The sequence below is a fragment of the Ambystoma mexicanum genome, chromosome 9 (genome assembly GCF_040938575.1).
Source record: "Ambystoma mexicanum isolate Mex_15411 chromosome 9, UKY_AmexF1_1, whole genome shotgun sequence".
In the NCBI taxonomy this organism is placed as follows: domain Eukaryota; kingdom Metazoa; phylum Chordata; class Amphibia; order Caudata; family Ambystomatidae; genus Ambystoma; species Ambystoma mexicanum.
Window position 1 is genome coordinate 1,306,025,561 of NC_090931.1, and position 21,541 is coordinate 1,306,047,101.

The 21,541-nt window shown below is 45.5% G+C and overlaps 1 protein-coding gene across 4 annotated transcripts in view; it reads left to right on the forward strand.

The window, feature by feature from the left end:
• The window catches only part of MYLK (myosin light chain kinase), a 1,914,870-nt gene that overhangs the window by 1,336,788 nt on the left and 556,541 nt on the right, over positions 1 to 21,541 (forward strand). For all 4 annotated transcript variants that reach the window (XM_069616671.1, XM_069616673.1, XM_069616672.1 and 1 more), the window contains one exon: positions 10,796 to 10,912. In XM_069616671.1, the coding sequence (XP_069472772.1) occupies positions 10,796 to 10,912 (117 nt within the window). The remainder of the gene's footprint in view (positions 1 to 10,795; positions 10,913 to 21,541) is intronic.

The following is a 21,541-nucleotide window of genomic DNA, read 5'->3' on the forward strand; positions in this document are numbered from 1 at the left end:
CAAAAGTGGTTCATTGACCCCTCTCCAATAGTGGCCATGGTAGTTCCAATCATTCAGAATCATAAACAGGGGTTTTATATTTGCCAAAGACCATTCTTCTAGCTCAAGATCCCAGCAGGACTGTGTCCTGATTAATTTGTAGGATAAAAAAAAGGTGCAATGAGTTCACATGCTATGGCCCTGACTTAATCCAGTGAGTTCTCTATGCTCACTTTTATCATTTCACTTCCCATGTACATACTCCATAGAAGTGCTCAAATGTGTCTGTAATTGTAAGTACCAGGGTTTGGTTAATAGCTGTGTGGATGTATTTCATTTTAATCATCCTCTAATCACCATCAAGTCATACAGTGACTGTAGCCATTATTGGTTAGACTCACATGCATGGGCTGTATTAACCAGTACATGTTTGAAGGGAATGCACCAATTCTGTAATCACCAATATCATTCATAAGAGAATTCCCTGTTCGAATGAGTTTAGCAACGGCATGAATATGGACATTAATTCCATGCACTTGTGGTCTGAGAACTGGAAGTACTGATTGGGGTAACTGTGTACATATATTTGGATCACAAGCAGTATTCCTTTACTTCTGGTCTCCCCATGGACAGTGGTAATCCCATGTGCATATGGACAGACCACATGGGTTACGTTCTGTCTGGTCTGATGGCAAGTAGTGTCAATTGGGACATGCTTCTGAAACATATAATGGCAGGCAGTTATTGTTTTAAGGATACCTAATTGGTCTGACCACATGCAGAATGTGTATTTGTGTATATTTTATTTATAGAGTGCACCAGGCCCGAGGGCATCCGGGCGCGTGTTTTAGTTACAAGATGATAAGGCAGTACAATTACAGATTAAATTACAGTTTCAAATTACAATAACATTTATAAACATATATACATAATGCAGATACGGGTGATCGGGAGGACGTAGCCTGTGTACAAGAGGTCGCTAGCGCATGGGAGGTAGCTGGCAAGTAGGTGAATGGTCTTGGACGGTTAGCCAAGCTTCAGCCATGTTTTTAAAACTGTGGAAGGGAGGGTTCAGATCTTAGCAAGTTCGGAAGTGAGTTCCAGAGTTTTGCTGCCATTACTGGGAAGCTGGCTCTGCCAGATCTTTGAAGGTTGAAGCGTGGTATAGAGGCAGTTAGTCGGAGCAGTTCTGTGACGTCTGTTAGTGTTGTGGATGCTGAATCTGTTGGCTAAGTAGAGTGGAGCTTGGTTGGATAGGCATTTATGATTGAGAGCAAGTGTTTTCAGTGTAATTCGTTGAGGGACGGAGAACCAGCGGAGGTTACGTCTGGTGTCTGAGATGTGTTGGTTTTTAGGGATATTGCGAGCGGCTCTAATAGCATTGTTTTGGATGATTTGTAACTTGTTTAAGTTACATCTGTTGGTGCCCAGATAGAGGGCATTACAGTAGTCAATTTTGACAGCATGAGAGTCCTAGCAAGTGTGACACAGTTGGCTGGTGAAAGGAAAGGGCGGCTTGCAGTAATAAGCTTGCAGGTGTATGCCGCTGCAGAGGAAACTGCATTTGTTTGTCTGGCCAAGGATAAAGTAGAGTTAAGGTAAATCCCTAACGTTTTAGGGTCCTCAGAGGCCTTGATAGTGTTACCATCAATGATGAAGGAGTTGAAATTGGGGGCCAGTTTGGATAGTTTTTGAGGAGAGCCGAGAATGAGGAGCTATGTCTTCTCGTCATTTAGACAAAGTCTGTGTTGCGCCATCCAGGCTTGGATGTCTAGGTAGATAGTATTTACAGAGAGAGAGTCAGCGACGTAGTCTCCTGAGATTGGGATAAGTATATATTTGACACCCAGATAGTCCAGAATATCAAATAGAGGTTTTGTGAACACGTTGTACAATGTGGGAGAGACACAAGAACCTTGTGGTACCCCACAGGTGACGGGTGCCGGCGATGCTGCTGCTAGTGGAGGGAAGACACGCTTCGATCTGTTGTCCAGGAATGAACTGATCCAGGCTGTGGCTTTGTCGAAAAATGGGTGGCTAGTTTAAGGTGCCGACACAGAATTTGATGATTGACGAGATCAAAAGCCGCAAAGAGATCGAGAAGTAGTAGTAGAGCAAGTTTACCCTTGTCTCTTAAATCTTCGATATGTGTTTTGAGGTCGATAAGGGCAGTTTCAGTTCCATGATGGGGCTGAAACCCAGATTGCCTTAGACCCAAGAGTTTATTAGATTCAAGATAGTCTTGAATCTGTAGGTATGCAGCTCGGTCTAGGATTTTTAGTAAGAACAGCACAGTGGTGATGGGCTTGTAATTTGTAGGTATATTGGCATCCAAGGTTGTTTTTTTTATGAGCGGGATAACCCAGGCATCCTTCAGATTATCTGGTACAGTCCCCGTGCTGACGGTAGAATTGATGAGAGTAGTGATGAATGGAGCTAGCTCGTGGGCGGCTTCCTTGATGATGGGCGCTTTACAGAGCTCCTCTTGGCAATTGGACGGTTTAAGGCTATTGATGATATTTTGCACTTCAGAGATCGATAAAGGTGAGAAGCTGAACGGAGTCAAAGAATATGGGATATCGTTGTTTATGGTTGGGAGAGAGTTAGGTTGCAAGTTGGATTGTTGATTAGTCTGTTTATCGTTAATTTTGGCTTGGAGAGTGGTTATTTTACCAAGGAGAGCGTTTTGGATTAGGAAAAGTTTTTGATTAGGAAAAGTTGGTATACCCATGGTCGGATTAAGCTATTTTAAATGGAGTAACTTTGTAAACCAGTTATTGTGTACCCATAGTCTGATGGAAGGCAATATGTATTATCTTTAGGGTAGCTTTGTGTTCTCATGCCATCATTATTTGGGAAAATTGGTATGCATTTAGTGCCCACAGGTAGTATTAATAATCTTAATGGCCGCATGCTGTACCCATTGCCTGACCCCCTGCAGTGTTCCCTTTCTTACATGTACCCATGCTACTATCCCCATCTTGAATGATGATGGTAATTCAAGGTGCCATGAGCAGTATTGTCATAGTTGACCTAATGCCAATTTGACCTACCCCCATTTGACTGCATCTTTATGACCTTATTCGGTAGGTCAAATGGTACACTTTACTAAACAAATGGTTGTAGTTTGGTGTAAGGGAATAGGTTGAGCTGGGGAGAAGTTGCGGGTGTGTACGGGGGTCTCCCCCCTGCATTAGGAGAGTTGCTGGGGGGGGGGTCTCCCGCAGTAGGTAAAAAAGAATGTGGTCAAATGGGCAGTAGGTCAAGTTTGTTTTTGGTCAAACAACCCATTTTCCCCCGAGCTAATCATCTCTAGAGTAAATGTGGAGAATCCTCTGTCCCATGCTTTAATCAGCAGGATTTAATTAGGATGATTTCAAATATAAATGCTCATCACAACCAGGAATAATTATGGTGCTGCTTTGATGATCAATCGACGATAATGATAACTGCATATACACATGCAGCATTACCTGGGGGGAGCTCCACGTACCAATAACCAACAGTAGTAATTGGAATACTTCTGCATATACTTCTTTGCTGCAAGGGACCCGCAATTTGGATATTGAACACAGTTGACCTCTAAGCGGGATACTTTACGTTGGTGTTTTGTTTAATGTAGCTGCTTAAAACCGATTTTCCAGTACACGTTTTTATTTTTTTGTATTTATTTATTGTGCATTTGTAATGCGCTTATACAGCAAGTAAATTGTGTTTCAAAGTGCCCACAGGGCAACAGGGCGGGGAAAAGGGAGCTACATGAAAATATAACAATGTAAGATAGAGGCGGCCCTACCAGGTGTTGTGAGCTTTCATAACATGCAAGTGTAGAGAGGGAGAAGCGAAAAAGGTAGGGGGGTAAGTATTAAGAGTAACCACTGGGAGGAAGTGCTGGGGGGGCTGGGGTAGGCAGCTGTTAAGTGATTTGGTGAGAGTGGTCAACTGCCAATAAATAAGTGCAGGCCTGTGGTGGCATAGGCCAGGGGTGCCAAGGTAAGTGCTGGGAGCTGGTCAGAGGCTGAAATGATTGGGTGTGTGAGTCCAGGACCCAGGTGGACACAGAAGGGCACTGGTCACTGATCTCGGCAACTGTGGGATTTAGCAAAGGAGGGAGGAATCGAAGGAGGAGGTGCACTTAATAAGTATTATGGATTACTTTAATCAATGACAGTGTCATTCAAATAATTCTATTTCTTGTGCTTTTGTAGCATGAACGATATATTGAGAATGTTTTTGTGGAGTTGTTCTATAGGATTTGCTAGCTTTCGTCATGGAGGTCATCCAGGTGTACATGATGTGATGAATCCTGCAGAGTCATCACCAAACCCCAGCCTAAAATCTCCTCCCATGTGGCCAGGGAAAGGCAGCCACTACCTGAACCTGCCTGGTGACTCCACTAGCAGAGACACAGTATTCATCTTCTGAGGATGAAAATGAAATCCTTCCCAGATAGCTAATGGCATGCTATCAATGTACCAGCCTCCCCAATATCAATGGCCAAAGAACCTGTCATAAAGTCATTTAAACAGAACAAAGGTGGTGCCTCAAAGGTTTAGGAGTTAAAGGTGAGAGCCTTCAATTGTCATAATTCTGCCTTACTGAGAATTCCTCACTGTAATGTGGAATTACAAATCCTTTCCACAACCTCCCCTAATTCCAACAACTCTCACTTCATAAAACAATCTGACTTAACTAAAAGTAGCATGGAGCATACTAATGACACACATCCTTCTATGAACTTCAGTTCCCATAATGCTAAAAGTACTGGGACAAGGAAGATGAGCTCAGAGGCAATGGGGATTCAGAATGGTGAATATTCAAAGGTGTGATCTAGTTGCTGCCACTCAAACTACCTGAGCTGGATATTTAAAACTCCTAGATGAGGTACAGCTGTGGAATGAAGGTGAAGCAGAGGAAGAAGTGTAGGGAAGTGCACCACCACATACATTTTCGTTATATATTCATTTGTTATAACATTTTCGTTTTAAAGACTGTATATCGTTTGTTCCCACTGCACAATTTTCCAAAATGTCCATTAGATGTCTCCTCCTTTACCACCGTGTTAGGGTCCTGTTCCAAGAGTAGTTTGTTGCCTATACCAAGATCTGAGATACCATTGGAATGAGTTGAGAGGTCACCAGGCTTAGGTCTCAAGGTCTCCTGCTGGATCAAGAGGACGTTTTTCTATCGCTGCTTTTGAAAGGTCTTGATACCAAAGTCATCCTCTCTACTCTCGAAACACCTCTGCAACAAAGTTGTTCCTCTGCTACACTCCACTCTTTCCTTAGGCACTCCGGCACTACGCTGTACCTTACTTTGAGCTCCTATTCCTATCTTTAACCGGGCGAGGGAATGCAGAACGGGATAGTTGAGACTGGGATTGTGAGGGGAAGAAAGGGAAGCAAAGGGCTGAGTTGAGCCATTCTCCCACTTATCACTCCCTCTCGTCAACAAAGTAAACAATCATTGGCAAAGCCAACGTATTTGGCTTTTGTGTAGGCATGGAAAAAGTACTGCCATATTTGTACTACCTGGCCATAAGATAACATCTGACAAATGATGGGAGTACACTGGACCCGCCTGGCAAAAGCCTATCGAATGCCTATAAAACTGCTACAATTGTTGGCTTTGCCAAAGCTTGTTTTAACAGGAAATCAAATCAATAGACTTATGAATGGACAGACATACTGCTTAAAAATCTATTGGTTGAAGGCATTCTTCGTTAAAAAAATTGTATTACAGCAGGAACTAGTTTACCGCTGCAATTAAGTAATTACCTTTCAGAGGACTGCTTAGAAATAAAAACAGCCCACAAAAGATAGATAGATAGATAGATAGATAGATAGATAGATAGATAGATAGATAGATAGATAGATAGATAGGTAGGTAGCTCAAAAGGATCCCTCATGGGTGTTTTGTGCAGAGGGGCAGGTGGTGGGCTGGGAATCGCCAAGCGGATTAGCAGGACCATGGGCAGTCACGGTGGTTACACATCGAAATTACAAACAAAGTCTGTGTATGCCCTCTCTCTGTACTTCTATGCCAATAGTTTGGTTTTATTGGTCGCACTAAGGCTGCAGTCTATAGTAAAAATTAAAAATGGGAGCAATTGGTACATACTTTTTACACGTGATTTTGGCATTGTGGAGCAAAGGTGACTGTCGGTCAAAAATCCTGATTTTGAAACCAAGCATTGGAATGGTGGATTGGGTGTGCAATCAGACTTTTCTGCCATTCTGCATATGGTGTGAAATTCAGATTGTGGGCCTCTCAAATTAAGATTCTGGCCCCTGAATAGGTCTGAGATTGGACGGAATTCCATCCAGTGCAGGTCAGTAAGTAGCTTGCTGCAAGTTTGTTGGCCAATAAGGAGACTGCAATAGTCTGTCAGATCTGTTTGGTTGAAACGCACAGCATCTCAGCTAATAATGTATTTTGTAAGAGTGATGTCAGCCATCCTTGGTGATGGCAGATTAGGGGTGAACGAGGGATCCTTGCGTTCCACCAAATACAAAAAAACAGGGCTCTTTCAGCAATACCTGCCAGACAAATAAACCTCTCTCTCGCTCCCTCCACCAAAAGAGCATCTCTCTCGCTCCCTCCACCAACATTACTGCGCTACTGTGTAAAATGCCACACCCACTGCTGGCCCCATCCTGTTCTAACACTCTCCGCTGCGCTTGCACTAGGTTTGAGCTATAAGCAATGGCAATAAAATGTGAACATTTCTTAAACCCTCTAGTTTGAAATGGTAGTTACTGGTACTATTCTGAGAGAGTGCAAGGCGGAGCCAGGTCTTGAGTTCTTGGCAGGGTGTTCCAGTGAAGCTCTGCCAGGGAGGGGAATGCTCTGCAAAGCGATGGGGAACTGGGCGGCTTCTGGTAACATGGCAATGCTGGGTTTGTGAGCAGCAGTGACATTGGTCTAGCAGGTGTAAGCAACCCATGGTTGTCCTATTATTTTGGCCTACAACTCCCATCAGCCCTGGCCAGTATAATCTAAGGTGGTGGAATCATGTCCGCCTTGGGCAAAACTACCTAGAGACTTGACAGCTGATTGTCCCTCATTTCTAGAGTATCATCACACTCAATGAGAGAAATAGTTTCCAATCAATGGCTATTTTGCCGGAATAAGGCAGGGGGGTTTTGGAGGGGGCGGGGGGTGGTTACACGTAAGTGCAGAGGATTAAGTGAGTTTGGAACGGAAGGAGGTAGGCAGACAGTACGTTCCAAAGAGAACTATGTAGTAAATAACATTTGGATGGGAAGTATTGTATTCCAGCCACACCTTCTCCAAGGCCTGATGGTTTTATTGGCTAGTTCAGAAAGATCTGTGGAGAGATTAAGTGATTCGAAGGAGTAGGTGATGTGAGTGGGTGATTAGAGTGACGGTATGATTGGCGTGAGCGAGTTGGTGAGAGTGAATGAGTGGGATATGGTGGGAGACTGAGTGGGAGATAGGAGGAGGGAGTGGTGGGGGTGAATGAGTCAATGGCCATGTGAGTGAGTAAATGAGTGTGGCTATCCTCCAGGAGCGAGAACGTCTTTTCCTCACTCTTGCTGACTTTTGAACACAGACCCTGGAAGTCTCCCTGTAACTCTTTCTAGACTCCCTCTGCTTTCGATCACGGTTTTCCTGAAGTCTATCGCTTGGATCAAATCCTTAATCCATATCCTTGTGTGTCTATATTGTGGCTCGCTGCCTTATGGCACCTTTCTTTTAACGCGCCTATACACAAGTGTTTCAAGGCGCAAATTATATGATAATGAATGGTTATTTATAACACGCTTAATACCCGGACGTTTCTAAGCACAGACACAGTGATCAAACCTGTGTTGCTCCACTTCGTCTTGCTTCCAAGGCGAATGCGTTGCTCCTGAGCTATCCTCCCGAGACAAAGGGATGATAGGGGTGGTACCACAGGGTTCTCACGTGCCCATTCAGCAACAGCATAGCACTATGTAGGATGAGTGAACACATACATACACACAAATGCTACTCCATGAAAGTAGTGTCATGTTTTCACAGAGCTGTAGTTTCTCCGAAGTGTAGTGGAAGGTTAAGGCGCAGGGCGCGTTGGAGGTTCATTGCCAAAGCTGTGTTTGTTTCTCAGTAATGACAGCGGTTCTTGTAATGTGAGATGGAGGTGCATCGCTGGAGCTGTATATTGATTCTGTTTTATATTACTAAACTTAACTATCCTACCATGCATGCATGTATGAGGTTTATTGCCAGTGTGCTGTACTGATATGACTATTACATTAAGAGCTGTTGCTGTTTGCGGGGATCACTTCGATTTCTTGGGGCTATCCGTGCCTCTCTGTGGTGCAGTAACCTGGTTTAGTGCAGCTTGTGGTCAATTGTTACAGCGGTGGTTCGGCTCAGTATCATATTGCATTGCGTTCCACAGGACTGGATGGAGGTGCATTGCTAGAGCTGTGTGCTGTCTGTGTGTATCACCAGGATGCTGTATATGAGGGGACTGATGCAGGCTGCAGCTGTGTCTTTTCTTGATCGTGTAGTAGCATGCTTTGATGCCAGTGCGATTGGGTTGCATTGCTAGAGCTGTGGCTCATCTCAGAAGTGCATTCATGGGCTTCGCTGGAGAACAGGATTATGGTGCATTGGAAGAGCTATGTCGGCTCCTTGTAGTATTGACCTTCCTTCGGGCAAGATGGAGCTTCATTGCTAGAGTTGGATATTGCCACTGTTGTGTGTGAAAGTTTATTAGCCCAGTCTCAGTAGTGTGCTAAAAGGGTTTAGTGCAAGTTAGGTTTGAGATGCATCGTTGCAGCGGTTTGTTGTCACAGATGGATATTGACATGGGTTACACGTCTGCAGGGATAGATTGAGGTGCTATGCTAGAGTTTTGGGTTGTAACAATAGTGAACCATGAAGATTGAGTGCAGGTTGCGAGTGAGGTGTATTTTTAGAGTAGCATGCTGTCTCAGTAGTGTATTCACAGGGTTACTGCTTTTGGAATTGAGGTGCTTACCCTACTATGTGTTAATTAGTCTGCAGGATGGTTCAGGTGTACTGCAACAGGGTTCAAAATTGAGGGGAGCTGGGATCTCTGTAGCTCCTGGTTGGTGCCTAGAAGAACCTGGTTAGCTTGATATCAACAGCTACTAGGAGCTATGGTTGGCTCTCCAGGCCAACTGATGCTGGGCAGTCCCACCAATGTGAATTTAACTGTGCGTTTAAGACACATCTGTAGCAAATTTAAAGCATAATGTGTCCTAAATAATGCTACAAAAGGATATGTTTGCATCTTATGTGGCATCTTTGCAGAACACTATGTACCAGGTCCTTGTTCCCCAGTGGTAGCTCCTGGTCGCCGCTTAATGATGGATACCCAGAAGCTGCTTTTAGTTCCTGTTTATCCAATCTTAATTTCAAGCCCTGCGGCAAGTACTGTCTCAGTGGTGTATTGGCAGCAGAGATTGAGGTGCATTGTAAGAGCTGCACGCGGACACAGTTACAGAATAATGTGCGGTGGCAGAGATGCTTAGGAATAGAATTTCAGCAGTGTATTTACTTTTTTGTATAGTGCCAATTTGGATGCCACAGTGCTTGGAGAATCCAAGGAGAGGGGAAAGGGGAAGTGGAAAAGGATGAAAGGAGTCGAATGTTGCGAATGGAGGACAGTTCAAGACTTCTGGTGGAATAAGACGATCGCACAGGACGAGCTGATCGTGGGGGAAGGGCAACAGTGAGTTTAAATGAGGAGGGATATAAGTTAGAACAGCATGGATTTAAGCATGTGTTTTTGGAGGAAGGGCCCAACTACATTAGCTTCAGGCCCCACTTGTTAGACAATCCTGGCTACGCCTCTGTAGAAAAGTCTGTCATGTTCCAGTAAGGACATACGTGGCAGAGGGTCCTGAAATGGTATCCCTCTGGCAGTAGGTGGTGCTGCAGCAGACAGTGTAGGTGCGGACACAGGTGTGCCAGGTGTGCCTCGAGGTCCTGATACAAACAGCACCGGCAAAGCCACCATTTTAACGCTTTTGTGTAGGGATGGATAACATCTTCCAGGCACTGTCCTAATGGTACTACCTGGCCATAAGAAGGCAAAGGGTGCTAGCACCTGGGCATATTATGCCAGTGCCTGACAAATGCCTATAAAGGAGCCAAACATGCTTGCAACATATTATGCCAGTGCCTGGCACATGCCTATACATGAGCCAAACATGCTTGCTTTGCCAATGCTTGTTTTTAACAGAAGTTCAATGCAAGAATACTGCTTGTAAATCAAAAAAGGTGAAGACACACGTGGTTAAGACAGTTTTATTAGGCGAGGGGATGGTTTACCTGTTTTACAGTTGTAATTCAATCACTATCATCAGAAAGCTGATCAGAAAGCGCAGAGCTAGACTCCGACTTACCAAGGTCTGTGGGGGTTTGAGTTGGCAGAGGCAAGTAGTGGGTAGGGATGTTCAAAAGGACTAACGTGTCCATGGGTGGGTAAATCCCAAACACCCCCACAGTGTGTCCCTTCCCACGCCTCATCTCGTGGCTTCCCCAGTATATATATTTGGCTTGTAGGCAGCGCTCTCAGTGCCATCTAATAGCCTAAACTAATAAGCGTTAAATGGAAGAAGGGTGACCTCTATTAACATGTGTATATTAGTTTTAATATTTCACTGACATACATTATGCTGCATAGTGAGATTAATTATTTGACTGCGTTTTTACACAGACAATTCAAATGAATATGTCGCTTGGATATTGAAATGATTATGTATAGTTTTTTTGCCGTGTCTGCGTTATCCTTCTGACCGACCTCTTCCCCTCCTTTCTTCTCCCATTTTAGGGCCCCTGTGCTCGCTCGTCATTGAGAAGGCCTTCCCGGAGGACGAGGGGGCGTACAAGTGCATAGCAGCCAACGGCGCCGGGACAGCGGAGTGCGCTTGCAGCGTCTTAGTAGACGGTAAGTGACGGCGCGGGGGGACTCCCTCGGCGCCCCTTCCCAGGCACCCCCGCGCTCCCTGTCATTAAAGTGCAGAAAATAGCGCGGCATTCTTTCCATGGACAGTGCACGTGTAACTGGATGCTGGTCGCGGCATACACGGGCCCTCCAGCTCCAGCCCACACAGATATGGAGATGCGCGAGCCGGTGTCTCGAGCCATTGTAATCCCCCTTTCCCCGCGGGGAGGACAGAGATATTCTGGGGGATGTGTGTGGGAAAATTCTGCTCTGATTACCGCCGCCTCTACGTTCACTGCGTGCTTTTAATATGCACCCATGTGTGTATCGATGTATATACAGAGGAGCCCTGGAGCCCCTTTACTCTGCAGCTTTGCACAGGACATCCCTGGCATTGGCTGCTGCCGTAAGGGCGCCGGTGTAAATCACTTTCCCTGGGTACTTTCCCTTCTCCTTTTTCTCTTTATGATCACCTCCAATCCCACGTTTTGCTTTTCATTGGATTCGCTAAACGTATTCTGCTGCGGCACGCGAACAAGATGAGTATCGCCCCACTCCTGCACCGGAGCAGGGTGGTAATGATCTCAGTAGGGTGTCAGCACCCTATTGTTGAATACACCCGTTCCCGCGAGCGCATTTCATTTCAAAATGACACTTCTCCAACCACGCCAGCTCGGAGTAGCCCTTGAAAGGCTCCCCTCAGCTGGTGCCGTGGGGGCTAATGGCGCCATGGGCGGTCGTCCGGCCCGCCCTGCCGGAAGGCGGCTCTGCTTTCCAAGTCCCATTGACTTTATCATCAGATGGTGGTCACAGTATGGAATCCGTAGCGGAAGACCCCACACTAGACACGGCTGAGGTGGGGGGAGGAGACTATTTTCTGGGCCTCAAGGGCAAGGGTGGACTGGGAACCAAAATAAATAATTTTCAAAGTGGCCCCATATTACACGTTTTCATTAGGCCCAACACTTTTCCTATGGGAACATTTTGAACTACCACCGAAAAGAGGCCCGGAACGCAAAGGCAACCAGGAAATCCCAGAGTTCCCCAAAGGCCAGTGCACCCCTAACGGTCCAGAATGAATGAGACCCTTTTTTCAGTTCACTTTATGGGTGATGTTTTTTCCTGCCTTTTGGTAAAGCTTTATACCACTCTCACGCTCAGGGCAACCCTTAATGGTGGCAGTGCTGAAGGAGATTTATGAAAAATGTGGCTCCCCTCGCACCCCTGGTCAATGCCGTGGGCCGCCAAATATTTATTTTTTTCTGTGTTTTTCTTTTTACTCCTAGCTCCGTCACCTGAGCAGGGAGTTAATCACTAGAATAAGGTGCTCTATTCTAATGAAAACCACCTCTCGCGTCGGAGCAGGGAAGTAATCATCTCAATAGGGTGCTGATGCTTTGGCAACACCACCCTAACGGATACATTTAATAACAATATGGCGCCTGCCGTGCCCTCTCCCTTTACGGCTGCTCGGAGGAGCCCTTGAAAGACACCCCCGAGCTGGCATGGTGGGGGACTAATGGCGCCCTGGGCGGTCATCCAGCCTGGTCCTGCCCTAAGGCCGGCCCTGCCCATGCTGCTTCAAGGTGCTTAGAGTGGGAAGGAGGGAAGAGAAGGAGATGGAAGGAATAGCAGAGGGAAGGAAGCCATGTAACATTATCTTGACTGCTTGGGTTTTGCGACACAAAAGTGTCTATCAATGTTACATAACCTTCTTTTTTCCTGAAGATTTCATTGTCACGAAACCATGCCTTCAGCAGGTTGAGTTGGCCTATATTGGCCCTTAGGACTAGGCCCGGGAGAAACAAGGGCCATGATGTTGGGCCCCGGTGCCATTAACGGCCAATCCAGCCCTCTGCTCTGCGCATTCTTGTTATCGGCACCATGGGGGCAATTTTGAGGTGCTAGTGGTGTTTGTTTTAAACAAAACAACCGATGGGGAGCGCGCTGGTCATATGGAAGATGGCTGCGATGGAAATGGAAGCAGAGACCATTTTCCATTTGCACAGCTGCAGATTATGGCCGATGAATTGCTGCACAGCGCTGAAAGCATGAAAACGAGGGAGGGCCGAGCACATCCCCCTGGAAAGTTTCGGAGGAGTGGGGAGATGCAGGTAGAGGGAATGGGGGAAGCCCAGCACTGGATGCTGGGTGAGGTGGAGCAGGGAACACTGGCAGATGGGTAGTCGCAGCCCATGTTCCCTGTGCTCTGATTGGCTGGTTACCATCTCTCTGGTGCTAATTGAAAATGCAGCAATAGCTAATATCCCCTTTTCATCCATTGGTGACTGTAGATGTTTGTTTTAGTGTACTAAATAGACCCTTCAGGATATTGTGTTGTGAAATGGCACATTTTGCAGCATGAAATGGCACATTTTGCGGCAAAAGCTTTATTTACTGCGGCATTTTTGCAGCACTTTTTTTATTGACTCACTCTAGGGTCTAAGATTGGCACATTGCAGGAAAGAGGCAGTGTTCAAGGCTACAAGAGAGCCAGGGTGTCATTAATGTTACCTTTTGTATCAATTTAAAAGGAAGGGTAACAGATGTCTCTGGCTTGGCAGAACAGCGTTTGTTTTGGCTATGTTTTTGGTTTAATGTGCATGCCCATTAAATATTATTGACAGTATTGATTATTATCAGTTGTAATGCTGAAAATATTCCCCTTCTATGTTCTCCAAATCTCTCTCTCTCTCTCTCTCTCTCTCTCTCTCTCTCTCTCTCTCTCTCTCTCTCTCACACACACACACACACACACACACACACACACACACACACACACACACACACACACACACACACACACACACACACACACACACACACACACACACACACACACACACACACACACACACACACACACACACACACACACACACACACACACACACACACACACACACACACACACACACACACACACACACACACGCGTCTCTCACCAACACACCTTGCACATCTCACCAATTCCCCATCACAACTTGCGTTCCCAAACCTCTCACTCTGTCATACACATACTCATGTACTTTGTCACACTGCCAAGTCACAATTTTCACTCCCCAGTCCCTGCCACACTCCAAATCATACTCCCAACTCACACCTTACACTCCCTTATTCCTCCGGCAGTAAACAGTGCTTCATTCTTTCATGCTACTTCTGCATCTTGCATTCTTTCTCCCATTCTATCGCACTCTTCCCTCATCCTTTCTCCCAATTTGCAGCTCACTGGCTCTTTCCGGCCAACTGTACCCTCTCTCCTTTTTGGCCCACTGCTCCCCCCGAGCCCACGCTAAACTCTAATTTCTGTACCTCCGCTCCCTCTCTGATGTCCAGCCCACTGCTCCCGCTCCGATTTCTGGCCCACTGCCCCATTGCTTCCTCTCTGCTCTCTTGCCCACCACTTACTCCTCTGACCCACTGCTCTGCCTCTGCTTTCTTGCCCACCACTGCACATAACACCCATCACCCCCTCTCTCTAATGTCCCTCTCATATTGTGACCAATTACATTTTTTTTTAAAAATGCAGATTTCAGCCCAGATCCTCAAAAAATGGGGCATCTAAAAAAGAGCAGAGGATATGCTATTTGTAGATAACCTATTTCTAGGAAATTAGCAGGTCACCTTATTCTCAAAGATTTCCACAGGGCTGAGCTGTGGCACACATTATATGTTGGCCACTGGCCGGCCGCCTTGAATACGTTTGTGTCGAAAGTGCTCTACCGACAACGTCCTACAGGCTCCCAGTGCATTTCTCCATGACCGGACTTTAACAGGCCTGTCCCTATAAAATGCGACCCAAAAAACACATTTCTATCCTACTTGAGGAACAGTAATGCAAGTGAGATAACAGCGGTTAATAACTCTGCAGTCACAAAAAAAGTATGACTGGGTCAGGAAGACGCTATCATTCAGTGGCACCCGCTGTGTGTCTACTCGAAGCCGGCACATAGGGTTCCTTACAATTTCTGCACATTTAAAAGCGTATCTTGTTTGTAAATTTGGGACGCGCTTTTAAATATGCAGATACAGACCCTGATTTGCACAAAGGGGTGAAAAAGGCCATCTGAATGGGCGCATTTTATATGCACCCATTCAGATGCCATAGTGGATTGGGCTGCTCTTTTTTTGGGCGTAAGTGATGAGATGTGCTTGTGCATTCCATTTCTTGCATCAACAAAAACTTTTGAGAATCTTGTCCGTGCCTGTTCTTTTTTTATGGTTGATTTTGCAGAAACCTCGGTTTTCGCAGGTTTTTTTGCAAAAACGGTAGCTTTCGCGCTTTCTTTTAAAATGAACGCCCGTTTTCATGGTATTTTGCGGGATCACAAAATCGCTATAAGCTGGAGGGTCTGACTAAACGCCCTTCACCATTAGCAGCAGCAACTGGAAATGTAACCCACCCGAGAGAAGCATCTTTTACGTATACACCTACTTTAAGCTGTCCGTATACTCCTTAAGACCCCTCCCAAAGGGCGTTCCAAATGCTTCAGTGGATACATTGACGTGGTTCTGTAAGCAAGAGAAGTTGGGAAGTAAGGGAAATGTGGCAGTTCCCACTTGAGTTGAATTGAGTATAACATGCAAGTGATTTGCCAAAGCATAATTTTGCTTTGTTGGGAGGCTGTTGTTCATTTGGATCAATTGTTATGCTTAGTCTTTGCCTAGAGCTTTATATTTATTTATGTTTTGCATTTTATATATCGCTACAAACCCTTGGGCATCTGATCTGCTTAGCCACGGTGTGTGGTGCTCATTTAACGACCTCGGAAGGATGAAAGGCTGAGTTTGGCCCTGCCGGGATTCAAACCCGCATCAGCAGGCTCTGTACAGATGTCACAGCGAGCGCTCTACTCACTGTGCTATCTGACTGGCAAAGCACAGTGCAAGCATTTAAAATACCCAACACGCAGTACTAGCCTATATCAGTCAATGAACCCCCTTTAAAAATTGAATGAAAGCATCAGTAGAAGTGCATGGGGCTTTCTGACTGGTGCCAGCGTGCACCATTGAGGTGTATGGCCATTGAGGTGTATGCTTCCCAGTTGAAGCACTGACAGCAGAACAGTTTTGACTTTTGAAAAACAGGCATTCGTCAGACATTTATCAGGCTCTGGAATCATGGCCTATGGCTCACAGCACCTGCCAGATGTTGCCACCTTGAAAGCACTGCCATGGTACACCGCAGGTACTTGCATCATATGGAAGGTATTGCTATCAGCACTGGTCACTGGGCCGGATGTTCCCTGAACCGAGATCCGGCAAAATGTCCAACGGTGCTGCGCTGGACAGTCCCATCACAGCTCTCAGCATGGTTGTCCATTCTGTGATCAGAGGGACAGCTGCGCAGAGAGCCCTGAGGGGGCGGCACTCGCCCCTCTGGCCGCATCTGACAGACGTGGCTCGGGCATGAAAAATCACACCCACCCACTCCCTATCTTATTGGGGATGGTGGGGGGCTGAAGACCCCCCTCGCAGCACTGCTCTCCTCCTGCCCGTGCCATATCTCCCAAACGTGACCTGTGCACGTGAAATCACTGGCTCCACCCCCCCACTCCTTACCATATTGGGGATCCTCCCACATCCCTTGCTGCCTTCAGTCTTCGTTGGGTGCCTCCTGGCATACGTGGTCTGGTCTTGTATTAACCCATACCCCTCTCTCCTCATCACGTGTGGACCTGGTAGCAACCACTCAAGGGAGACCCCACCCCCCTTTTCCTTGGGGTTATTTCAGCATCATCGACCACACACTCTGGGTGTACCGAGTTTTATGGTCCCTGGAGTCCTTGTTGAATGCCATTGCTGCCGTCAGGCCTTTAACTGGCTCTTTAGGGCCCATCCATCCCACCGCACACAGAGAAATAAAATACTCAATGAATAATTTCGAGTTTGGGTGAACCCTGTGTTATTGAATATAGTTGTTAATGGACCAGTACAAATGCCCATACAATAAATGTATGCATTAGCTTTCAGATCCACTCTTTCAGAGGTAACCCAACCTGTTGCAGTACTGATACCTGACCTCTTGCCTCTGTATACATGAAAGAAACTGTGAGCACCAGTAGACGCTGGCAACCATTGTGACTAATCAACATCAAGGGCACGAGTGGTCCAGGGATGAATATAATTTTCTAAACCATCAATCAGCTCCACACCTCTAGTACAACAGAAGGGATACAAACAGATTGGAAATGCAAGCAAATTATAAACCTCCTTGTCCAATTTTGGTAACGTGGACGAAATGGCAGACTTATCACCGCAGGGTCATGGATTGTTGGGTAGTTGCAACACAGCGAAAAGTAAATACAATTATTACCCAATGATAAAAGGGACTGTCCAATCAAGGTTGTATACACAGATCTACTTTATTATCATCACAACCAGCAGTTCTAGCACACTACAAAATACAACCCACCCCTTAAAGGAATGCAGAGGACAGACAGTTTCAAGAAGGAAAAGGGAGGCACTCTGGATACTGACAGGAGGGTAGTTGGTAGCTCAGATTCCTTTGGGCTTGGTGCACTTTACAAATACAATACAAAAAGGGCATAGTTTCAAACAAATCCTCTAATTGTCTGGTGTCATAGGCACTACCCTAACATGTACAGTGATCCCCTATATCGGGGTTGCCTCCAAGGGGGTGCCGAGGTATTTTTTGCATACAAGAGACATGGGAAATACTCCCCATATCTGAGTGTTTCCCTGCATTCTTCTGCCACAGTCACCATATGGTCTCCAGCTTTCCACGTGTTTTGTCACTGCAACTGTTCTGTTACTCTGCCAAATTTAATTAGTTTTGTTTCTTGTGTGTTGTGTAGGCTCATTATGCCAGGCCAATAGTGAGGGGCTACACCCGAGGATTCTACTTGGTGAGAGGGAGCCATTTTTGACCGAGGTTTGGGGTTGTGCTGGAAGTAATGGCATTGCTGGGACCTGACTGTGCATTCCTCAGAGTGTTCTTAAAGCCACAGTAAAGAGCATCTTTGGAGCTTACTATAAAGGAGAACACTTTGGTGTGGAGTTACATGCTCTTTGCCTTTAAGATAGCACTGTGTGTTGAGCGACTGCTTAAGAAATGTGTGTATTTCTGCACATCTAAGGAGGTTTCATTTGTGAACTCAAAGCAATGAGTTCTATTACCTTTGGTAACAACAATACCAATTGTAACCGTACTTTCAAATGGGAGAAGGGCTCCGCTTGCACAAATGGGGAAAATACATGCACTAAATATTTTTCAATTTTTGTTAATGTAAATAGCTTCGGTGCACTTGCATTTTTGCAGTCACCTGTTGATTTATAGAAGATAACATCATAAAGCATGTAAATAAAGCACACACCTGCAAAGTTCACCTATTAGCCTCCAAAACAGGCCCCACCTTGCTAAAACTACCCTTCTCCATTCCAAGACACGGACCCGTTTTTTGTTTAACAGATGAATTTCACAGCGCAAAGGCCCCAACAAGAGAAACCATTGTCCCAATTATAGAGCCCATTAGATTATAACTCATCAATTTAATTTTAATAGCAATCTCCATCGAGCGGCGGTCCATCTAATCTACGGATAACACTAACACAGTGGCCGAGAGAGATCCTTCTACCACAGTGAGAACAAGGATAGCCAATGAAGATTACAGCACACGCGCAACTGGACCCAATGGCCATGCCATACATGTGGAGGAGACGGAGCAAATGCATCTTCCCCTCCCTAGATACTGTGCCAGTATTAAGGATATCCATGGGCCAAACGTAGAAATGAGGGACCATGTTGAATTTGTCAGATAACCAGCAATTTGGTAATATTGTTCTGCGTGGTAACATTGTGGAAAGGAGAGGCCAGTCGTCCTTATAGAATTATCCCACAGCGTTTGAAGGGAAATCAGGAGGGTAATAATAGGGGTTGGATGTTGGGTAGCAGGCATTTTGGCAATGGATGATGTGAGTAAACTGTATGGAAAGATTGGAGAATACATGGGCAGGGGAGTCGCAGAAGCAGACTGTGTATGGGAAGGAGTGAATGAATAGCCACCAAGTATGTTCAGGTACAGCATGAGCAGGAAGCTGGTAGCAATCCTGAGAAATGAGCAGGTACCTAACTTTTCACATTCTACAAAATCACAATTGGGATATTGTGGCATAGCTGTTGTTGGTAGTTTTCTCTTACCGAGTCACAATAACCCACGTTAACCACTCCTAAAAAGATGCCAACAAAATGGAGCTATTCTCTAGAAGCCTTTCTGATGAAGTCTTGTCAATTGAGTTTAGACCATTTGATGGCACTCAGTATGTCTAGCAGATGCAGTGGCTCTGTTCTAGGCCCCCTCGACGCCCACACCATTTTTAAAGAGCTGGCTAATTATAAAATCCATGCAAATCCTTTCACTATAAGAGACTTTGCTCCTTGGAGGAGGTCATTGCCACTGATGAGCTCAAAACTTCTGAAGAAAGCCAGCATAAACCCTCTGAAGCCTGCTGATTTCTGTCCCATCGCCAATCTTCTGTGCCTGGCCATGCGATTGGAGAATATCGTATTTGCAGAACTACAGCTATTTATTGAAAACTACAATGTATAGCGCCATCTCGAGGCAGATTTCGACCAGGTAGATCAACTGTGGTGGGTATAGTTTTATACGGGATGGTGGTCAGGGCATCACCACCGTCCTGATCCTGCCAGACCTACCTGCCTCTTTGACGACATTGATTATTTAATCCTGATTGCCTGCATTGCCCACTTAGGCGCTAGAGGGATATCATTGAAATAGTGCCCGTCTTTCCCACCCCCTCATCAATCGGCTGCACTCATGCACCCAGTCGGCAGATGCTACTGAAAAGCCATTTGCGTGGAGCCAGAGGGCTCTGGGGTTTCAGCACTTATCTTATGCGTCTCTCTACTGTCATTGCTCCATCAGAGTCCTTTGTCATCAAGACCTAGAACTACACATAGGAAACCTCACTCTTTGTGACTCTGCAACATTGGATGTCCTCTTAGAAATTAAAAAATGGAATCTCTTAGGTGGAGGAACTGATGTCTGGCTATACCAGCCAAACCTTAAACTCCCTCTGTTGGCTATCAGAATTTGGTCCATGGCTCACAACCCCTGGTAGTGATGGAAACCTGCACTTAGTAATCCACCGATAATTGACTGTTAAGAGCCACCTCAATGCAATGGCAGGGGGAGGTTTATCCTCCCTCCACCTTCTGAAGGAGATTTTTCTCTATTGTGTCTTTTCTCGTTGGGTCAGTTCCGTCACACCCTTTGTTCAGTCATGCATACACTATGCAAGTAAAGGCTACTGAGCCCTCCCTCACTATTTTCAGCATCATCTGCATTGGAACAAGAATTCTTGCCATCGTCGCACGATGTAATTATCATATTTCAGCAGCTGTATGGAATCTTCACTCATTTTGAGTGCACAAGGGTATGGTTGTGCACGGTGGTTGATCGATCATCACAAATAAAATTGCTCATTTTTTCCTCACCGGTCCTTCAGATCTGCCAACTCCTTTTTACGTTGTGTGCTGAAACGGAACCACTTGTGCCACATGAAGTCTCAGATGCTGAGCTGCTGGAAAATACAACAGTAGAGTAGAAGGGATTGGTTTCCAGCGATTTCCCCATACTCGGCCATATGGGGACCTAGGGTCACTCCAAGTTGACGCTCAAGCTGTTAGGCCCTCAAGTCCCCAACCATCGGCTCAGATCGATACACACCCAACCTTACATGCATGACTGCCGACGATCGGTCAAGTGGATCCAACCTTGAACGATGACACAGTAAACTGAAGAGACGGAATATATCAAACACTTACTGATGATTTGTCCTGGGTGGAACAACCTGAGGGAGAAAAACCTGATGCCAATATTGAGTCATTCCTGCACCATGGATATGGAGAATTGTTGGAAAATATTAATATGCAGTGAAAAAACCAAGATGACCATCGCCTCAGTGTCTGATGAAACTCATAATTCGCAATCTTTTGTGATAAATTGACTTTAGAGAGACTGAGAACTACGACTTTCCTCCTCTCCTTTCCATTTGGTTTGTTCTTTCATCTTGACTGACCTCCTATCCTCCCCATGTTCATTTTTTTGCTCACTCCCTTTTGGACTCGGACAGAAAAAGATGTTGTATTGAAGTTTTTGAAAAAATTGTTAATTCAATTAATTTAAATAAATAAATAATTGCTCATTTTTTTTCTCACCGGTCCTTGAGATCTGCCAACTCCTCTTTACGTTGTGTGCCCCACATCAGAGCTGTACACTCTTGGGGCTAATCCTTTCCTACCTTATTTAAAAAAAATGTGAAACAACTTAACCTTAGTTCTGTGGGGCACCAAATCTGACTCTTTAAACAGACTGCTGGAAAATCAATTTTTCCCTGATGGAACGGTGGTCATTGTCCAGTGCGGGGGGCTGTACATAGAAAAGAATGATCTGTGGGGTCGAAACCAGATGACTGAGACCGGAAGGAGAATTGAGAGAAAATGTGCAGCTGGGACACGCGTAGATGCTGCTGTGGGTATACAATGGAAGTGAGACTCTGTAATGGTTACTGGGTGGGGCTGTGACATGAATGATTTCGCACAATGGCTTATTTTACTCGAATATTGTAAATACTTAAAACATTGTTCCA